This window comes from Thalassophryne amazonica, chromosome 10 (assembly GCF_902500255.1).
Source record: "Thalassophryne amazonica chromosome 10, fThaAma1.1, whole genome shotgun sequence".
Classification (NCBI taxonomy): Eukaryota; Metazoa; Chordata; class Actinopteri; order Batrachoidiformes; family Batrachoididae; genus Thalassophryne; species Thalassophryne amazonica.
In genome coordinates, this window is record NC_047112.1 from 46,427,874 (window position 1) to 46,449,949 (window position 22,076).

At 40.9% G+C, this 22,076-nt stretch overlaps 1 protein-coding gene across 1 annotated transcript in view; it reads left to right on the forward strand.

Moving 5' to 3' along the window:
- The first annotated feature begins 1,447 nt into the window (after positions 1-1,447).
- LOC117518101 (ankyrin repeat domain-containing protein 13C-A-like) overlaps positions 1,448-22,076 on the forward strand; it is a 105,145-nt gene continuing 84,516 nt past the window's right edge. Inside the window, exons 1-2 of the mRNA XM_034179164.1 lie at positions 1,448-2,117; positions 19,675-19,716. Coding sequence (XP_034035055.1) covers positions 1,745-2,117; positions 19,675-19,716 — 415 coding nt within the window. The 5' untranslated portion in view covers positions 1,448-1,744. The remainder of the gene's footprint in view (positions 2,118-19,674; positions 19,717-22,076) is intronic.

Sequence of the window (22,076 nt, forward strand, 5' to 3'; positions counted from 1 at the left end):
GATGCCAATGAGCACAGTAGCCTCCATCAGGACTTTTCCTAGAGCTGGCTGCCCATCTAAACTGAGCGATCGGGGGAGAAGGGCATTAGTTAGGGAGGTGACCAAGAACCTCAGTGGAGAGATAACCTTCCAGAAGGACAACTATCTCTGCAGCAATCCACCAATCAGACCTGTATGGTAGCGTGACCAGACAGAAGCCACTCCTTTGTAAAAAGCACATGGCAGCCTGCCTGGATTTTGCAAAAAGGCATCTGAAGGACTCTCAGACCATGAGAAACAAAGTTCTCTGGTCTGTTGAAACAAAGATTTAAATCTTTGGTGTGAATGCCAGGCGTCATGTTTGGAGGAAACTAGGCACCATCCCTACAGTGAAGCGTGGCAGCATCATGCTGTGAGGATATTTTTCAGCAGCAGGAACTTGGAGACTAGTAAGGTTTGAGGGAAAGATGAATGCAGCAATACAGAGACATCCTGGATGAAAACCTGCTCCAGAGCGCTCTTGACCTCAGACTGGGCCAAAAGTTCATCTTTCAGCAGGACAATGACCCTAAGCACACATCCAAGATATCAAAGGAGTGGTTTCAGGACAACTCTGTGAATGTCCTTGAGTGGCCGAACCAGAGCCCAGGTCTGAATCCAGTTGAACATCTCTGGAGAGATCTGAAAATGGCTGTGTGCTGACAATCCCCATCCAACCTGATGGAGCTTGAGAGGTGCTGCAAAGAGGACTTAAAACTGCCCAAAGATAGGTGCACCAAGCTTCATATTCAAGAAAACTTGAAGTTGTAATTTCTCCAAAAGTTGCATCAACAAAGAATTGAGCAAAGGGTGTGAATACGTATGCGCATGTGATTTCTTAGTTTTTATTCGTAATAAATTTGCAAAAATTTCCAAAAACATTTTTTCATTTCATCATTATGGGGTGTTGTGAGTAGAATTTTGAGGGGAAAAATGAATTTACTCCACTTTGGAATAAGGCTGCTGGAAGATAACAAAATATAGAAAAAGTGAAGCGCAGTACTTCACTGTAACAGCTTCCAAACCTCTGCCTACTTTATTGGCAGGGTTCTCCTTTACGCACATCACAGCTCGATGGAATGGCAGTACCATTATACTTTTGTTATTCATTTTCAAAATTACAGTGACGACAGATTTTAAATGCAAAAGTCAAAAATACATTATTTTAAAATACTTGAACGCATTTCAAAACGTTAAAAATCATCAGTTCTTGTCATTCTTATGACCACCAGTAATAGTACTAACGTGATATTATGTTTGACATGATTTGAAATCTCAAGTCCTCAAAGTTTGGAGAAAATTGGTTTAGCAGTGTTTGACTTTTTGCACGGAATATTATTATTATTATTATTATTAATAATAATAATAATAATAATAATAATAATAAAAGATGAACAATAGTAACCTTTCATGAACTCTCGCGATACCTTGAGGCGGAAGGCAGCAGCCGAAACGGTACGGCCACTGAGGTTGGAGTTATGTTCTGAAGCTGTAACAGTTTTGGTCGACAAAAGGACCTAGTTTTTACAGTAAAGTCGATAAGGAGGAGCCGCTACTTCTTTCCTTTCGTCGTTTTTGTCATTCCCTTGGAGGGTTTGTTGTTTTCATGTTGTACAATTTCCAGCGCTTGCCTGACGACTTCCAAGCGGCGAATCACATCAGTTCGCCCGGAGGGTCCTCGTCAGCGGCGACACCCTCTGCTCCGCCACCGTCAAGTGCTTAGAAAATGACCGGAGAGAAGATCCGATCCTTGCGCAAAGACCACAGGCCGAGTAAGGAGGAGGATTTACTGGAACCGGACGAGGAGGCAGCCACCGGGACGTTCACCTCCACCAAGACCAACCAGAAGAGCAGGGCCAGTAAGATCTTCAGCAATCACAAGTTAATCAAGTCCACGCAGCAGCAGCACCACAACCAGCAGCAGATCAATGCGAACACTAACTCGCTGTCGACGGGGGATGTCATCGATGACAACAACAAAAACCCTATCATCCGAACCACACCGGACTTCCCGGTGCACGAGTGTGTGTTTAAAGGAGACGTCCGCCGTTTGTCCTCGCTCATACGGACGCAGAACATCGCCCAGAAAGACATCCATGGTGAGTTCACAAAAGTACAAGTCCGAAACCAACAGAGATAGCCTAAAATCCACAGATCCCGTGAGTTTACAAACAGAACCTTCAGAACCCACTGATATCCAACAGAATCCACTGACCTCCAGTTTCCCAAAGGTTCAGTGAGTTTAGAAAGCTAGGACTCAGAAAACCTGCTGAGATCCAGTCCTTCTAAGGTCCAGTGTATTTATAATGACAGAACTCAGAAAACCTGCTGAGATACAGTCCTTCTAAGGTCCAGTGTATTTATAAAGACAGAACTCAGAAAACCTGCTGAGATACAGTCCTTCTAAGGTCCAGTGTGTTTATAAAGACGGAACTCAGAAAACCTGCTGAGATCCAGTCCAAAGGGTCCAGTGTGTTTATAAAGACAGAACTCAGAAACCCTCCTGAGATCCAGTCCTTCTAAGGTCCAGTGTATTTATAATGACAGAACTCAGAAAACCTGCTGAGATACAGTCCTTCTAAGGTCCAGTGTGTTTATAAAGACGGAACTCACAAAACCTCCTGAGATCCAGTCCTAAGGGTCCAGTGTGTTTACAAAGACAGAACTCAGAAAACCTGCTGAGATCCAGTCCTTCTAATGTCCAGTGTATTTATAATGACAGAACTCAGAAAACCTGCTGAGATACAGTCCTTCTAAGGTCCAGTGTGTTTATAAAGACGGAACTCAGAAAACCTGCGGAGATCCAGTCCTAAGGGTCCAGTGTGTTTACAAAGACAGAACTCAGAAAACCTGCTGAGATTCAATCCTTCTAAGGTTCAGTGTGTTTATAAAGACAGAACTCAGAAACCCTCCTGAGATACAGTCCTTCTAAGGTCCAGTGTGTTTATAAAGACAGAACTCAGAAAACCTGCTGAGATCCAGTCCTTCTAAGGGTCCAGGGTGTTTACAAAGACAGAACTCAGAAAACCTGCTAAGATCCTGTCATTCCAAAGGTTCAGTGAGTTTTCAAAGATAGAACTCACAAAACCTCCTGAGATCCTGTCATTCCAAAGGTTCAGTGAGTTTATAAAGCTAGGCCTCAGAAAACCTGCCAACATCCAGTCCTTCTAAGGTCCACTGTGTTTACAAAGACAGAACTCAGAAAACCTCCTGAGGTCCTGTCATTCCAAAGGTTCAGTGAGTTTTCAAAAACAGAACTCAGAAAACCCACCAAAATCCAGTCATTCCAAAGGTTCAATGAAATGAGTTTACAAACAGATCCTCCAAAACCCTTGAGGTCCCCAAAGACCTTTTGAGATTCCCCTCCCCCCCCCAACTTGATTCCAGTGATCCAATTTATCAATTTCAATTTATTTCATTTATACAGTGCCAAATCACAATAAAGTTGCTTCAAGGCACGTCACACAAGTAAGGTCTAACCTTACCAACCGCTAGACCAAGCATACAGGTGACAGTGGTAAGGAAAAACTCCCTCAGATGATATTGAAGAAGAAACCTCAAGCAGACCAGACTCAGAGAAGTGACCCACTGCTTAGGCCATTCTAACAGTTACAAGGTTTTTACAAAGCTGAAGAAACAGAAAACAGGAAACCAAAGCAACATCAAAAACAAAGTGAAATTGTTGAGATACCACACAAACATTTACACCGCAGGCAAGGGGTCATCCAGTGCCCTGGGGTGCAAGGCCTGAGATTGTCCATCACGCCATCAGTGGGCCTGTCACTGCGACAAAGTTTATTTGAATGGCTGACTGCAGTGTGCTGCATCAGCTTCAGACATGGCATCTTGAGGTCAGTCCAGCGCCCTGTGGTGTGCAGCTGTCAGTGTTGTGTGACGTCATCAGTACCTTGGACAGAGAGAAAAAGAGCAGAATCAGTAGGCCGGAAAACCTAGTAAATCGACGCGAAAACAGAGAGAATACTAAGGTGATCTGTGGGTCACAGAGCTTTCTCTCATCTTGCCCCTGTTCTGTGGAATGATCTCCCTGCATCAATAAAACAGATTCTGTGGAGGCTTTCAAGTCCAGACTTAAGACGCACTTATTTACCCTTTCGTATGGCTATCATACTGGCATAGTATAGTTGTACGCTTTTCACTTTTTAAATTCATTTTACGAGGAAATGGAGCAGGCCGCGGCCTCAACTTTACCTAAATTCTGGGTCTTTTAGTGAAGTTCAGGGCTAGTGGTGGCGATCACCTTAGTATTTTCTGTTTTTCTTGTTGTTTAATGCTGACAAATTATACTGTGCTTCTTGTCTTTCTGATGCTTGATTCTGTTTTTTCTCTCTGTTTAAGGTGCAGCTCCATCCAGAGATGGGTGTGGTAATTGTGCTGGAGACCCTCCTGTCCTGTGCACCAACTGTATATTTATTTTGTGAATTGTTCTGTAATTTATGTCTGTAGCATGGCCTAAGAAGAGGGTCACCCCTTTGAGTCTGGTCTGCTTGAGGTTTTTTCCTCAGAGGGAGGTTTTCCTAACCACTGCTGCTCTGGGGGTTAGTAAGGTTAGACCTTACTTGTGTGAAGCACCTTCAATCAATCAATCAATCAACTTTTTTTATATAGCGCCAGATCACAACAGACAGTTGCCCCAAGGCGCTCTATATTGTAAGGCAAGGCCATACAATAATTATGAAAAACCCCAACGGTCAAAACGACCCCCTGTGAGCAAGCACTTGGCTACAGTGGGAAGGAAAAACTCCCCTTTAACAGGAAGAAACCTCCAGCAGAACCAGGCTCAGGGAGGGGCAGTCTTCTGCTGAGACTGGTTGGAGCTGAGGGAGAGAACCAGGAAAAAGACATGCTGTGGAGGGGGGCAGAGATCGATCACTAATGATTAAATGCAGAGTGATGCATACAAAGCAAAAAGAGAAAGAAACAGTGCATCATGGGAACCCCCCCACAGTCTACGTCTAAAGCAGCATAAGGCAACTCTGTTGTGATTTGGTGCTATATAAATGAAAATAAATTGAATAAATTAAATTGAAATTGAGTGATCACCAGCCGCTAGCCCTTAGCTTCACTAACAGACCCAGAATTGAGATAAAATAAGGCTGAACCTGTTCCGTTGCTAATAAGATGAATTAAAAAGATAAGAAGCAAAGTACCATACTATGCCAGTATGCTAACCATATGAGAGGGAGAATAGATGTGTCTTAAGTCTGGACTTGAATGCCTCTACAGAATCTGACTGTTTTATTGCCATAGGGAGATCATTCCACAAATAGGGGCAATATAAGAGAAGGCTCTGTGGCCCGCAGACTTTTTATTCACCCTAGGGACACAAACTAGTCCTGCGCCCTGAGAACGCAGAGTCCAGGCCGGTTCGTAAGGTTTAATTAGGTCAGCTAAGTAGGGAGGTGCTAGTCCATGAATAATTTTATAGGTTAATAGCAGCACCTTACAGAAACAGGAAGCCAGTGAATATATGCCAAAATGGGTGTAATGTGGTCAAACCTGCTTCCTGTCAAGATTCTGGCAGCATCCAGTGATGCTTTTTGCTGACAGCAGGAGAGGAGGCGAAGCCTCCCACTACAAATGCCAGATTATTCCTTAATTCATTTTCTAAACTCATTTATTCCAGTTAAGAGTCATTGCGGTGGGGTGGGCTATCCCAGCAATCACTGGACAAGAGGCATGGTACATCCTCGACAGGCTGCCACCACCAGTCTGTCTCAGGGTCAATACACATATAGACAAGCACGTTCACACCCACAGTTTACCTGCATTTCTTTGGGAGTAAGAGGATGCTGAAGCACCCAGCGGTATAAACATGAGGAAACCATGCAAACTGCACACAGAAATCACCAGGTTGGAAGTGAACCCATGAGCTTCTTGCTGTGTGGGAACAGTGTTAACCACTAAGCCGCCATGCTACAAACTGCCAGTTCAGTGTTTTCCAAAACGGTTTATTCGTGACAACAAAAAAGCCATTTCACAGAATTTACTGTCAATATTCAGCACTTTTTAGTTCCAAGACTTGGTGATTCCCAAAGATGACCAGCCTGTACTCACTCTCTGTGTGTTAATTCTTGAAATTATCATTCTTTAGTCGAGCTACAGAAAGACAAGTGTCAGCTTTTTTCAGAACTGGCTTATTTGTAGAAGTGCTGCAGAGCTCCATCTTTTACAGCGTGCTGCTTTTCACAGTTTTATATATTACATAGAATGTGTTTGGCTTTGGATTTTTATTTGTACAGGTCAAGACATACAGCTGGGAAACTGTGATGGAATAAAAAAAATTATTTTTATTTTTTTTTTGTGATTTTGTATAAATTGCTAATCACAGGATCATGCATGGCCAAGTGGTTAATGCACTTGGTTTCAGTGCGAAAGGTTCCTGGTTCAACCCCCACCCCTATCACATTTCTCCAGTGGAGTTGCGTCAGGCATCTGGTGTAAAACCTCTGCTAATTCAACATGCGGATCCATCTCGGACCTGCTGTGGCAACCCCAAGTGCAAACAACGGAGCAGCTGAAGGGGCTTACTTTTTAAATAATAATGAAATAAATAATCAGGCATCTATTTTTTTGCAGTGCATGATCTGCTATGGCGCAAGATGCCCACCAAATTATTGGACTGGTAGTATAGACTTGATTTTTGTGTATATCATCTTGATTTTTGTGTCAAATTATGTAAGCCCCTTCTCTTCTTTGCCCTAGATTGGCCGCACAGTGGAACAGGTGGTTAGTGTTTATGGCTCCCAAACAAAAGGTCCCTGCTTAAAGGCCACCTGTGCTCTATTCTCCATGTGCATCTGGATTAGCATTAGGAAATGCATCTGGCATAAATCCTGTGCAAAATCAACATGCAGATCGGTGCCGCATCCGCTGTGGTGACCTCGAGCTAAAATAGAAGCAGCTAAGAGATAAATGGACTGCATTTATGGAGTACTTTCATGGTCATAGCTCTTTATAGGGGTGTCTCACATTCACCCATTCACATACCGATGTCAGGGTGCTGCCATGCAAGGTGCTCATTACACACCAGGAGCAACTTGCAGATTAAGCACCTAGCCCAAGGGCCCCTGAGTGATTTTCTGGTCTGACAGGGATTTGAACCGAGGATGCACTGGTCACAAGCCCACTGCTTTAACCACTTGACCATCACCTCCTCAAATGGTAAACAAGTTGAGAGATGATAATATTAATCTATGATTGTTTCTGATACCTTGACCTCTTGACTTTAATAGTTCACTGGCCTGTTATCAAAATGCTGCGAGAGCCCTTTTTTAGGGTCAGAGGTCCAAAGAGTTGGTTAATTTTTCAGGATAAACATTTGTTTTGAGCAATTAAAAACTTAGGGTGTCTGAGTAATTCAAGTACAAGATTGCTCTCTAGCCTTAGTAGTTAGTGAGATCAGAGTACTGGGGAAATCCATCGGAAATTATACAAATATATCTGACATCATTGTACTTTATTTCATCAGTACTGACTGAATGAATCAGAAACCCAGCGGGCACACTATATTGAAAAATTGTGTAAAACATCTGGAATAGTTAAAACAAAAAACAACAAAAAAAACATGCTGAACAGAGTCCATATTTTTAATGTTTTGGCACATCAAAAACTTTTTCCATCTCATGACTGAATGATCATTTTTGGATCATTTATTATTGTTGATAATTACATATCATTTTAAAAATGCACTTTTCCTTAGAATCATTCTGATGCTCATTAGGTTGGTCTTTATGTGCATTCCTGCAGAGGTGCTGCAGGAAGACCAAAATAATAACTTTATTTATGCACCACTTTCATGATACAGTAGTGTTCAGAATAATAGTGGTGCTATGTGACTAAAAAGATTAATCCAGGTTTTGAGTGTATTTCTTATTGTTACATGGGAAACAAGGTACCAGTAGATTCATTAGATTCTCACAAATCCAACAAGACCAAGCATTCATGATATGCACACTCCATGATACCTGGTATGCGATATATAGGCCCAACACCATAGTAGGAGAAACATGCCCATATCATGATGCTTGCACCACCATGCTTCACTGTCTTCACTGTGAACTGTGGCTTGAATTCAGAGTTTGGGGTTGTCTCACAAATTGTCTGCGACCCTTGGACCCAAAAAGAACAATTTTACTCTCGTTAGTCCACAAAAAATTCCTCCATTTCTCTTTAGGCCAGTTGATGTGTTTTTTGGCAAATTGTAACCTCTACTGCACATGTCATTTATTTAACAGAGGGACTTTGCGGTGGATTCTTGCAAATAAATTAGCTTCACACAGGCGTCTTCTAACTGTCACAGCACTTACAGGTAACTCCAGACTGTCTTTGATCATCCTGGAGCTGATCAGTGGGTGAGCCTTTACCATTCTGGTTATTCTTCTATCCATTTTGATGGTTGTTTTCCATTTTCTTCCACGCGTGTCTGTTTTTTTGTCCATTTTAAAGCATTGGAAATCATTGTAGATGAACAACCTATAATTTTTTGCACCTGCGTATAAGTTTTCCCCTCTCCAATCAACTTTTTAATCAAACTACACTGTTCTTCTGAACAATGTCTTGAACATCCCATTTTCCTCCGGCTTTCAAAGAGAAAAGCATGTTCAACAGGTGCTGGCTTCATCCTTAAATAGGGGACACCTGATTTACACCTGTTTCTTCCACAAAATTGACAAACTCACTGACTGAATGCCACACGACTATTATTGTGAACACCCCCTTTTCTACTGTTTTTTTTTTTACTAATAGCCCAATTTCATAGCCTTAAGAGTGTGCATATCATGAATGCTTGGTCTTGTTGGATTTGTGAGAATCTACTGAATCTACTGGTACCTTGTTTCCCATGTAACAATAAGAAATATACTCAAAACCTGGATTAATCTTTTTAGTCACATAGCACTACTATTATTCTGAACACTACCGTACATGCCAGAGACTGAACGTGAATGTGCAGCTACTTTTTTCTGCTCATAACTACTTTATTTTTACTGCAGCTCTACATCATAATTTCTGCAGTTATTACTCTAAAAACAATTAGCCAATCTGTAATCCACACTAAACTTTAAACTTTGCAATTAATATGTATGCCAAAATTTGTTGGGAGTTGGGGTGGTCCATCCAAAAGTTGCTGTTGCATTTTGCAAAATAGCCTGACAATTGCCATGCCGATAAAAGTGATTGAAACCACTGAGATGTAACCTGTGATGGATTGGTGTCCCATCCAGCTAGAGTCATAGGCTCTCTTCTGCTTCACTCTACAGTATCTGGTAAGAGTATTACAGATCACAAAACTCCATTTTGGATCAGATCACTTTTGGTTTAAAAAGAAAAACAAAACAGAAAAGACAAATACTACTTTGCTTTCCATTTAAAAAGCTTAATGATCAATGAAAACAAGAATTTTTCCCTGTGGTTCCGAATAGAAACAAGGTGTCCAACATTAAACATAACATTGTAATAATAATATAATTTAAAATGTTTACAACCAGTGGTGTGGGCAGATGGGTTGATCCAGAAGAAACAGAGCCTCTCGTAGTTTGAAATGTTGGACGTTGAAAACATCAATTGGAGGCTATATGAATAGGTTTACTGGTGGATTGTCAGCATGCCCATCACTCAACTTCTTTCTAGCATCTTCTGGATCTTTCATATGTGAATAGAAAATATATAGCTGTATTTAGGGTTTGTTTTGGAGGTTTTACTGGCTGTGCTCAAAAATCTTAAATGAATATTCCCAATAACAACTATTTATCAAAGCAATTCTTAACCATCATTTTTATTTTACAATGCTTCTTTCATGAAATGGATACATAAAGCCCCAAAATGATGTCCATTTTAATGTTTTTTAAACCTGTAAGGTGTTTTTTCCTCTTATACTAGCATTTCCAGGACGTAAATCATTTTATGGCAGGTTATTCTAAAGCTGTTTTTCTGCCAACCATGTGTCAGTAGCCATGGTAGCCAATCTGAAAAATTCATTTACAAATAGAGTAAATTTTATATGATACTACACAACTATATTATTCTCATTTTGTTTTATGGTTCAAATCCCACCCCTGCCACATTTCTCCATGTAATGTGGAGTTGCGGCAGGAAGGGCATCCGGCGTAAAACCTGTGCCAATTCAATATGCAGATCCACCTTGGATTTGCTGTGGCGACCCCTAGTGCAAACATGGGAGCAGCTGAAGGGACTTACTAAAATTTTTAAATATCAAACGATTATTAATCGAGCAAGCGAGGCTAATAATTTGTTTATTATATGGCTATTATATATATAAACATGCAAATTTACATTATTGCCCAAATATGAAAGCTGCTGCTGACGGTTTTGGGCTCGTAGTCAGACCCGGTCACTCTCGTCACCTCCACTAGCTTAACACATGGTCAAGGTCGTTAGCTGGTAAGGTGTATCCGTGTTTTTTTTCAGTGTTGTTTGAATGTTTATGGAATACGTTTATGTCCATCTTGGTTTTTCTAATCATTTTTTTTTTTTGCTTCCCGGTTTGTAACAAAAATACGCATTGTGGACCGATTGTCATGGAAACCGGTCAGAATTGGGAAAATATCCGACCGGTCAACCCATCAGAGCACATGTAGCATTGCAGCCATATAATAATCAGAGTTATTTACATACCTGTGCTGTATTAAATTGTAACCTGATCACAATTGATCAGATTACAACAGTACAGAACACTACACTATGATCCCCACTACAGAGCACAATCCTGTGATCTGTGGGGATCATTTGGGTCAGCTTTTGGACATGGTGGAGAAGGAATTGCAGAAATTTAAACAATGGTTTGATTTGGTTTGATTCATCTTGGTAAAACAAAGTGTATTATATTTGGAAATAAGCCCAGGAATTTAAGCAGAAATTTATTATTACAGGATGCTGAAATTGAAATTGTAACTGAAACAAAATTTCTTGGAGTTATCATTGATGATAAATTAAGATGGAAAACACACATAAATTATGTTAAATCCAAAATGTCAAAAGCCATTCCAATCCTGTATAAAGCACAAGATTTCCTCCATCAATATTCGCTAATCACTTTATATTATTCATTAATAGCTCCATATATGACATATTGTATTGAGGTTTGGGGAAACACTTATATTGGGGAAACACAATATTTTTATTGCAAAAGAAAGCCATATGAATTATCAGTATTAAACCTTACTGTGAGCTGACAAACTTTGAATATTCTGAAATTCAAGGACTTAGTTGATTATATTACAGTACAAATCATGTATAAAGCAAAAAACAAACTGCTACCTCAGCATGTCCAAAATCTGTTTAAAATGAAGGACTCCAGTTATAATTTGAGAGGAACATTATTATTTGATAAATTAAATACTCAGACTACTGTAAAAAGTCACTGTGTTTCTGTAAAAGGTGTAAACATTTGGAACATCTGTCCAAAACATATTAAATTACGCCCTACTCTGGTTAGCTTTAAAATACTTTATAAAACTAATATAATCTCTCGTTACAGTATAGGCAGTTAAGTTTACTGATTTGGTATTATTTCCTTTGGATTGTGCATTATTATTGATTTTGTTATGATGATAAAATTCCGTTCATTGATTAATCTCAAAGATCTGTGCTTTGTTCCTTTTTTCTTTCTGTGAAGGCTGTCAATTGTCCAGGTGGTTTCCATGGTAAAGAAGCTTGAATCTTCGACTGGACTGGGACGTTAAACTATATATATATATATATATATATATATATATACAAGGTCTATTAGAAAAGAAACCGACAGTTTTATTTAAAAAAAAAAACTATATGGATTTGAATCACGTGTGATTACATCAGCCAAGCTTGAACCCTCGTGCGCATGCGTGAGTTTTTTCATGCCTGACGGTGACGTCATTCGCCTGTGAGCGCGCCTTGTGGAAGGAGTGGTCCAGCCCCCTCGTCGGATTTTCATTGTCTGAGAAGTTGCTGAGAGACTGGCGCTGTGCTTGATCAAATTTTTTTCAAGAACTGTGAGACACATCCGAGTGGAGACCATTTGAGAAATTCAGCTGGTTTTCGGTGTAAATGTCAATGCTGTAAGGACTTCCCACGGAGCGGGACGTTGCGCAGCGCTCCGAGGCGATGTTGTCATCCTGTTTCAAGCTGAGAACCTCCAAATTTAAGCCTCTGTTGACCCAGGACGTCGTGAGAGAACAGAGAACTTTCAGAAGAGGTCGGAATCAGCAGTTTATCCGGACATTCCACTGTTAAAGGAGATTTTTTTAATGAAAGACGTGCGGACGGATTGGCATGTCGGCTCGCAGCCGGCACGGCGTGCCCGCCACAGGAAAAACACCGCCGTGTTGATAACCATTTGTAAAATACAGGCGGCTTTTGGTGGCTTTCAGTTGAGTGAGTATCTGAGAAATTGTTTAACAGCAGGGCATGTTCCAACTTGTCCTTAAGGCTTCCAACGGAAGTGTTTTTCCTGTGGCGGGCGCGCCAGTCTTATCTTAGGGACCTCTTAGTACCATATCACCCCAATAGAGCGCTTCGCTCTCAGACTGCAGGCTTACTTGTAGTTCCTAGGGTTTGTAAGAGTAGAATGGGAGGCAGAGCCTTCAGCTTTCAGGCTCTTCTCCTGTGGAACCAGCTCCCAATTCGGATTAGGGAGACAGACACCCTCTCTACTTTTAAGATTAAGCTTAAAACTTTCCTTTTTGAAAAAGCTTATAGTTAGGGCTGGATCAGGTGACCCTGAACCATCCCTTAGTTATGCTGCTATAGACTTAGACTGCTGGGGGGTTTCCCATGATGCACCCATTGTTTCTTTTTATTCACCTCTTTTTGCTCTGTATGCACCTCTCTGCTTTTAATCATTGGTGATTGATCTCTGCTCTCTTCCACAGCATGTCTTTTTCCTGATTCTCTCCCTTCAGCCCCAACCAGTCCCAGCAGAAGACTGCTCCTCCCTGAGCCTGGTTCTGCTGGAGGTTTCTTCCTGTTAAAAGGGAGTTTTTCCTTCCCACTGTCGCCAAGTGCTTGCTCATAGGGGGTCGTTTTGACCGTTGGGGTTTTTCTGTAATTATTGTATGGCTTTTGCCTTACAATATAAAGCGCCTTGGGGCAACTGTTTGTTGTGATTTGGTGCTATATAAATAAAATTGATTTGATTTGATATATATATATATATATATATATATATATATATATATATATATATATGTGTGTGTATATGTATGTATATATATATATATATATATATATATATATATATATGTGTGTGTATATGTATGTATATATATATATATATATATATATATATATATATATATATATATATGTGTGTGTATATGTGTATATGTATGTATGTATGTATGTATGTATGTAATAAATCATCATTCATTCATTCATTCACAATTCAGAATTCAGATCAGTTTGGTACTCTGTATTCACCCATAAACTTGTCTGGTTTCAGGTAAGAAGCTTGATTCTCCCTGATATATGCTCCAGCCACAAAATGAGCTTGATGAATCTTGGAATGAACCTGTTCAACATAACTTGTATTTTGCTTGTGTACAGTAATGCACACCAGGAGAACTTGTTCCAAACAATGACCGTAATCGTAACCAATGTCTGTCCAGTGTTCAAACTTGTTCAGTGCACACTTTTTCCCAGAATAACTCTCCGCTGTCACTCAAATATGTAATGGTGTCAGACCATCCTCACAATACAAAGTATCTGACTTCAAATTAAAACTTGCACTTGCTTATTATGGAAAAACTAGTGATTTAATAACCTGTATTTAAACCATTGTTTCTCAGAAAGTATAAAGAGAAACACTCCAAAATTTTACAGGGAGATACATGCAATTTACTGCTTGATGTACATTTTTTCCTTAAATTTATTGTAATCAAGAGTAATTTGCATGCTGCAATTACGCCAGACTTTCCAAATTAGCTTTAGTATATCTGATGTCGGATTACAATATCAGTAGAGATGTTATACATGAGGCAGGTTTTATGAGAATCTGACAGTCTGAGAGATGGCCCAAAAAACAATAGTCAGATCAGGACACTTGACACAGTTTGATCCATATTCCAAATACTTGGTTACAACTTATTGGTACATTGTTGTGTAGGTGAAATAGAAAACAATTAGACTGAACTTCACAGTGATTTGATTTGTGACTTCATGTTTGTAGTAAACTTGAATGTCTTTGCTTAGTATTTCTCTTGGTCAAGTTGTTTCCTTGCGGCTTCCCTGGTTGTAGTTTGTCTTGTAAAACTGAACAATGGACTTTTCCCAAATTTTCATGCTGGACTCAAAGTTGTCAAAGATTGAAAACACTGTGCACTCTGGCACTCGAACGTGCGTTCCACACAACTTCCAGGCTTAGCCTTGCTGATGGATGAGAAGCTGCATCCTTCTTTCAAATAATTTTTGACAGCTTTTAAACAACCAGTCAGCCACAAAAATAATATAATTTTTTCAGTATAAAATTAATTTTTAGTGTTAAACATCTTTTTTCTTTAATTATGCAAAAACTGTTACATGATATAATGCAACAAGGTGTCATGACAGTTTACCTGTGTTGTTACAGACTTGATCACGTATTTGCCTTTGTTTTCATCATATGCAACCAACCATCAAATACAACCAACAATTCCATATTTTTTTTCCCTGTGCTTGGTCTAAAAAAGTAACTGTTACTGACTGCCACAATTTTTTTTCCTGATTTCTTATAGTGTTTCTTAAAGCCAGAAAGTTGCCATTTGAAATTACTTTAGTTTTGTGTCATGTCTGTGATCTGCTTTTTTTTCTACAAAATTAAACAACTGAATGAACATCCTCCGAGGCCGGTGATTCCATAATTTTTGCCAGGGGTTGTAGAACAAGTTCTTATATTGTATTTTTCTTTCCAAAACCTGAGTGCTGTCAGATGGGAAAAAAACATGAAGCCTTGGCAGATGAAATCAGAAGTATCTGTGGCTAGATGCCATCAGGGATAATCAAAAGGATATTTTGAAATTTGTGTGAAGTGATCCCTGTCAGAGCATCTTACAGTGGCTGAGCAGGTTGGACTCATTGGCTCACTCAAGTACACATGATCTGGAGAAGTGGGTGTTGGTGTTTACAAGTTTTCAGAGGCCTACTGAGTATGCCGGGCATCTGCTGTATCACGGCCCTGTGTCTGCAGCTTATCACACTTCCGAGTGGCATTGTTAGCAGTTTCCCACCTTGCATTTTCACCCACATCAGAGCCTCTACAAGGCTGCCCTCTTTCCTCAGGGTGCTCCTCTGCTGGAACACAAGTTCAGAGAAGCTGATCTTAGCATTTTGTCTTCCGCTCAAGAGATTTTCCGGTGCTTAAGGGGCATATTTCACATTCTGGGAGGAACAGTCTCTTCTCTTCAGAGCCGAGTTTATTTTTCCCCAATGCATTTGTAGTGTACAAAGCCTCCGGCATCTCCAAGCCGATCAACAGGTTTCTTCCTGTTAAAAGGGAGTTTTTCCTTCCCACTGTAGCCAAGTGCTTGCTCACAGGGGGTCGTTTTGACCGTTGGGGTTTTACATAATTATTGTATGGCCTTGCCTTACAATATAAAGCGCCTTGGGGCAACTGTTTGTTGTGATTTGGCGCTATATAAAAAAATTGATTGATTGATTGATTGATTGATTTTAATTCATGTCAGGCATCCTGTCTATATTTGTTAAATGCATCATTTTTTTGTTAATTCAGAAGATAATAGCTTTTTAGATTTGTAAATGGTATTTGTCATGTTTGGGAGAGGCTCTCCTTTAAAAACTCATGCAGTGGACATATCCTTCCACATTATTTAGAACTAGCTTGTTGCCTGTGGGGATCCATGGGCTTTAGATTTGGCAGTGTTTATAAAATAGGTAGCTAACATTTTCACTGGTGGTAATAAATTATGCAAAGTTTCTATAATGAGTTGGAATGGATTGTGAGTCCAGAATGTTTTTAGAACCTTACACCTCAACAGTTGTTAGAAGAACTCAAACATTTTATTTCCTGTTAATTATTTAATTTTTTAATGTTAAGTTACTGTCTCAATGTATTTATAAATTGTTTAGGTTCTTGTTATCATATACACACGATTATTATCATTATTATTATCATCAGTATTATTATTATTTTATGTAGCCCAGGGAGTTTTGTTGCCACTCAGGACACAATTAAGGGGATTCATGCAGAATGTTAACTTTATTAATTTAACAGTTGATATAAAACAAATTGTTATGCCTTTAAAATTTGGGAATACAAAACCCCACATTGTTAAAAACACACAAAAGATGGTCAACGAAAATACGGCAGTGGGCAGCTGGAAATCAGCACACAACACCACAAGTTAATGATTCCCATGCAACTCACCGCAACAACTGTCACATATGAGCTTAACTTTCAATACAACACTTACATGTTTCAGTGACTTCCTAAACGCCCCATTGGACACACTGAAGTTGACACATGTAACACATTGACCTTGCTACCCAGCTGAAGACATGGCAGTCCTTGCAACAAGGACAGGCCACACCCATTGACAGCTTCAACAAAATGCCATCTCATTAAAACATCAATAAACCACCTCTAAAATGTTATGACTGCCATCTTCTAACCAATTTCAGGTATATTTACCTTCCGCTGTAACAGCAGAGCTGACCATTATTGTCCTCCACACGTCCCCAACATGGCGCAGACGTCCTCTGAATGCCAAGCCAGAGCGCACCTGAATAAATCAGGACGGCATTAGGATACACTTGGCGAGGTCTGAGCGGGTTCATCATCTCACAAGGCACAACATTGTCACCTCTTGGCCATCATTTGTAACACCAGGCCACCTACTTCAACCCTTCATAAACATGAGTGGTATGGCAATATTAAAGGTCCAATATAAAATTACCACTTGGCTACGTTTATTGATGATGATGATGATGATCATTTATTGTCATTACACTTAGAAGTGCAACAAAATTATCTTCACACCCACTTACCTCAGACAAAATACAACAATCAATCCACAATTATTACTAGTTGACTGTGTAATAATGGCACACATCAGAATTAAAACAACCGCACATATACATTTGGTATTGTTTATGTTAACTAAACTTTAGAGCAGTTTGTCATCCGAATTGATGCAAAGTGAGTGTAGGCCACAGCCGAGTCCCACACAGCCGGGTTTTGGGGGGGGGAGCGCTGCAGCTTGTGCTGCAAAGCCTCCCGGGAATGGCAAAGTGAAGGCTGGGATGGGGGGAGGGTCAGAAACACGGGGGGGGGGGGGGGGTGTCAGTCTCTGTCCGTGTGTGCATAAAGTCTGGAGTTGCCTTGAAAACAGCAGGCTGTAAGGGAGGGCATATAAGATAAGAGGGGAGCCGAATGCTTCACCAAGGCCGTTGAAATCCTTCTGGAGGAAAAACAAGCGCAGTGTTTTGACCTTCGGTAGCTGATAAGGCTGCCATGTTTTGAGTTAGGCAGAGAGAGACAGAAATTCCATTTGCGGCTCTGCTGACTATCAAAATCCAATTTATGAATATTCCCTGGTCTCCAACATCTTCCTTTGCAAGGCAGATATTTGCCCCGAGATGTTTTCCAATTTGCATTTGAGTTCAAAAGTTAATGCAGTCTGAGATTGTACCGCCTTGCCCACTTCATTAATCATGATGGACAAATGTGGGGTTGTGGTTCTGGTAGCAGCCTTCTTGCCAATTTTCCGGTAGGTCAGGGCAGCGCATAATCCAGTCAGCACCAGCCCTCCTGCCATAAAAGCAAATAAGAATATATCTTAGACGTTTTCCACGGAGAGTGGTGCCAAGCACACAACGCGCCACTTCTCCACTTCTCACTCACTTTGCCTCAATTCGGATGACTAACTGCTCCAACGTTTAGTGCACATAAACAATACCAAATGTATATGTACTGTTGTGGCTGGCGTGCCTGGCTGGCTTTTGTGTGTCTTCTGTTTCTGTCTTTTGGTTTTCCTCCCAGGTGGTGCGCATTTGGGACTGAGTGGCTGTGTAGCTGAGTTTATCAGGACCTCACCCTGATCACCTGAGGCTGATCACGTGCAGCTCGTCAGGACTCACAGCTGTGGTGCATCTACACGGATTGGAACATGGTGGCATTTAAGTCTGGAGTGCACAGTGTGTGTTTGCCAGAGACTCGACCTTGTGACCAGACGGGTGAGATTGTCGTCTCTAGAGCCATCTCCCATCAGTGGATGCAGAGAACGTCCAGGTTTGATGCATGGTCTGTGAAAGAGGAGGGGGTGAGGTCTCACGCTCGTCAGCACACTTCCTGAGGTACGTTTGGTTTTGTGACTAACATTTATACAGTCAGTAAATGTGGTGTCCCTCACACCTTATTATATTGAGCTGTATGTTAGTCGTTTAAATCAGCTTCCACTGCAGTGGCGTTTTGTGAACAGGGTGTTCTATGCCTGCAGGGTGGGAAGCTGATTTGCAATTAAGCCAGGAAGTGTTTGCTGTTTGTACACCTTTGAGTGGTCTCTCTGTGTGTTGAGTGTGGACTCACATAATGATTTCTTCTTTCACAGACTCGGTTTGTCACGGCCACCTGGGGGGTGTCGGCGGGGTCCTTGGGTCCGAACAGTTTTCTGGCTCCGGACCGTTAGCGCTGCTGGGAGCGCACCGCAATCCACCACGCCAGACTGCGCACTCTTTTGTTGTTTTCGTATCACTTCACTGTTATGTTTATTAAACTCTGTTATCCTTTGTACCTTGCTCTGCTTATTTCATACTGGGTCCTTCAAACGCTGGTCGGTTCTCCGGGCTGCGTCCGACACATAACGTGCAGTTGTTTTAATTCTGATGTGTGCCATTATTACAGTCAACTAGTAATAAGTTCGCCACTTAGGCGTCGAGAACATAGCCCGCAGGATAGGTTCCATCTGGGCATGCAGGGTCCCCCAGCCCTGATTTCCTTGTTGAAATAACGGTGTCAATAGCGTTGAGAGACCATGTGATTAATTCCATGGTTATTCCAAAAATAGCTTGAAGAATTCACAGTCTGGTGAAGTTGGGACTTTTGAAGCTTGGAGAAGAGATGGAAAGATAGAGAAAACACAGAAGGAGAGGAGAGAGGAGGAGATGCGACCGCCCTCGCCAGAGTCCCAAGCAGATAGATTGTGCGCTCAGCGTTTCGTGGGTGGGGGTGGGACTGGACACACCCATTGTGGGAGCGGGTGGGAATGGTCAGAATTTCAGCGGGAGCAGGAAGAAGAATATAGTCCTGCACAAGGCTCTAAGCCATACAAACACACACGTGCACACACTTGGCTATTATAATATAGATTTAGGTCAGGGGTCACCAACCCTGTTCCTGGAGAGCACCTGCCTTGCATGTTTTCCGCGTCAACCTACTCAAGTCACACCTGATTTTTTTTAAAGTGGTGTTTTACAGCTCTTGATTGGCTGAACACACTTGATAGAGTTAATTGCCTGGGAGTGGAACAGGGAGAGTTAGAATACATGCAGGGCAGGTGCCCTCCAGGAACAGGGTTGGTAACTCCTGATTTAGGGGATTGATATAAATAGCTTTTAACTATTGCAGGTAATAAATGCAAACTATTTTCAGAGATTCATTTTTATTGTGATTAGTGGCAACCAATGTTTCCTCTACTTTTTCTTTTCCAGGAAACACACCATTACATCTTGCTGTCATGATGGGACACAAAGGTGAGTAGGGACTAAAGGTGCACCTCTATGTGGTTTTATGTTGGTCTTTTTCCTTTCGGTCTGTGTGTTGTTTTTTCTTTGTCTTTCTAGCTCACTCTCTTTGTATTCCCGCATGTTATATATGTATCTGCACCACCGTTTAATCCAGTAAATATACAGTCAATGATTACTTGACAAATCCTGCTTGTGTAAAGATGTTAAACAGAATTTATGGCTCATCACTTGCTCAAATAGTTTAGTTTGTGTCACTGAAGCATGCCGTTCAATGGATTTCCCATTGATGGAGTTCAGTTCCTACCACCAGTGTGCAGCCTCCGTCACTGCTTATTATTCATTCACGGAGTTGGAGTACAGAGGTGTATTGGTGGATGAGACACTGAGGAATTGATCGTGCTAATGAGGTTGTGTGTCTCTGGCCCCAGCTGCTGTCCCATCCTCCATGGATGTCCGGGCCAGACATGCTCAACGCTCAGCGTGAAATCTTAGTCTGGGTGTGGTTGTCTATGTGTATAGCCATGTGTACATGCCTCTGTTCTTCACAAGCCTGGCAAAGATGGTGATGTATTCCATCGGTGTGTGTGTGTATATATATATATGTGTATATATATATATATGTATCTTTTGTTGCCTTTCTATCCTTGACGTACATGCACGGTAGTGGTAATCTGGGTCAGCCGTGATGATGTCACCAGAAAGGTTATGTCCAAACAATATCATGGCTAGCTGGTGTTCTGTCGAGTTGAGCTCCCTGTCATCTAACGGCAATAATGTGCTTTAAAGACAGTGTGTACGTGCCGGTCTTTACTTTTTAAAATAGAAAAGACAGTTGCTACTGTATTTTTATGTAAAGACAAAACTTGCTTGGGTTTTCTTTGGTGGAGTAGCTTAACTTGACGGTGTTAAAGTCCAGGGTAGAGAGAGATGCGTGCGCATGTGCAGTTGCGCGGTAGAGCTCATCTCGACCGGTAGTTCATCTCAACAGAACACCGGCAATGGAGCTCAAAAGTTTGGGAGCATTTTAACCAAATTAAAGAGAAAAATGTGCAAGGCAGGACTTGCCTTCCACAGCAGTACAATGGCGATACAGGAGCATCTGAGAAGGAAGCAAGTTGTGGCTGATTCTGATGAAGAGGGACAATCAATCAATCAACTTTTTTCTTATATAGCGCCAAATCACAACAAACAGTTGCCCCAAGTCGTCTCTGTCAGCTAATTGGCTAGTTAGCCGCTAACATTAATGTCTGTAGTTAATAGCTGTAAACGTTATCATTATCGATGACAATTTCATTAGCCTTAGCTCACATATGTTATGTGTTTGCTGTAAAGTTATAACAGCGATGTCATGTTTGAATAGGAAATGTGATAACGCTGATGTTTTATAATGCTATGTTTCAATGCTAAAAAAATATGTTCCTCTTCAACGGACGATTTTGTTACCAAGCCAACAACATGCACACCTTGGCAAGAAAATATCTGCTGCATGCTGCTGCGATAAACCACAATTTACATATGATCCAATTAGTCGACTAATCGCAAAAATAATCAATGACTAGTAACCAGAGCCCAGACCTGAATCCAATTGAATATCTGTGGAAATACCTGAAAATGGCTGTGTGCTGATGGTCCCCATGGCAACCTGATGGAGATTATGAGGTGCTTCAATGAGGAATGGGCAAAACGTCCCAAAGATAGGTGCGCCAAGCTTGTGGCATCATATTCAAGAAGTCTTGAGGCTGTGATTACTGTCAAAGGAGCATCAACAAAATATTGAGCAGAGAGTGTTAATTCTTATTGCTTATTTTTATTAATAAATTAGCAAAACAAAGTTTTTCATGTTGTCATTATGGGGTGTTGTGAGTAGAATTTGAATTTACCCCATTTTGGACTAAGACTGTAATATCACAAAATGTAGAAAAAGTGAAGCGCTGTGAATACTTTCCGTATGCACCGTATTTCTAAGTTTCTGGATGATTCCTGAGCTCTTCACTGTCTCCCTGAACACATCTCCAACTTCCCTCTGCAGTAAAGGAATAGTGGCTGCTTGTATTTACAATCTCATTGACAGCTCAAGAGGCCAGAGCTCACAGTAGAGCTAAAAGGAAAATATAAATGATAAATTGAGAGCAACAGCTCAGAGTAAAAATCACATACAGCTGTTCATTTTGTATTCAGTGTGTAGTGAACACACTCAAAGTAGTCATTATTACACAATTATTGAATATTGACAGGTTTATAGGCTAAAGACTTGAGGGAATGTATGGCTTACATCAGCAAGTGAGTGCTGTCTGCATGCTGTTAGTATTTTCTCAGCATCAGCATCTGCTCCTTCCTTGATCCCAAACACAAATGGGATAATGCAT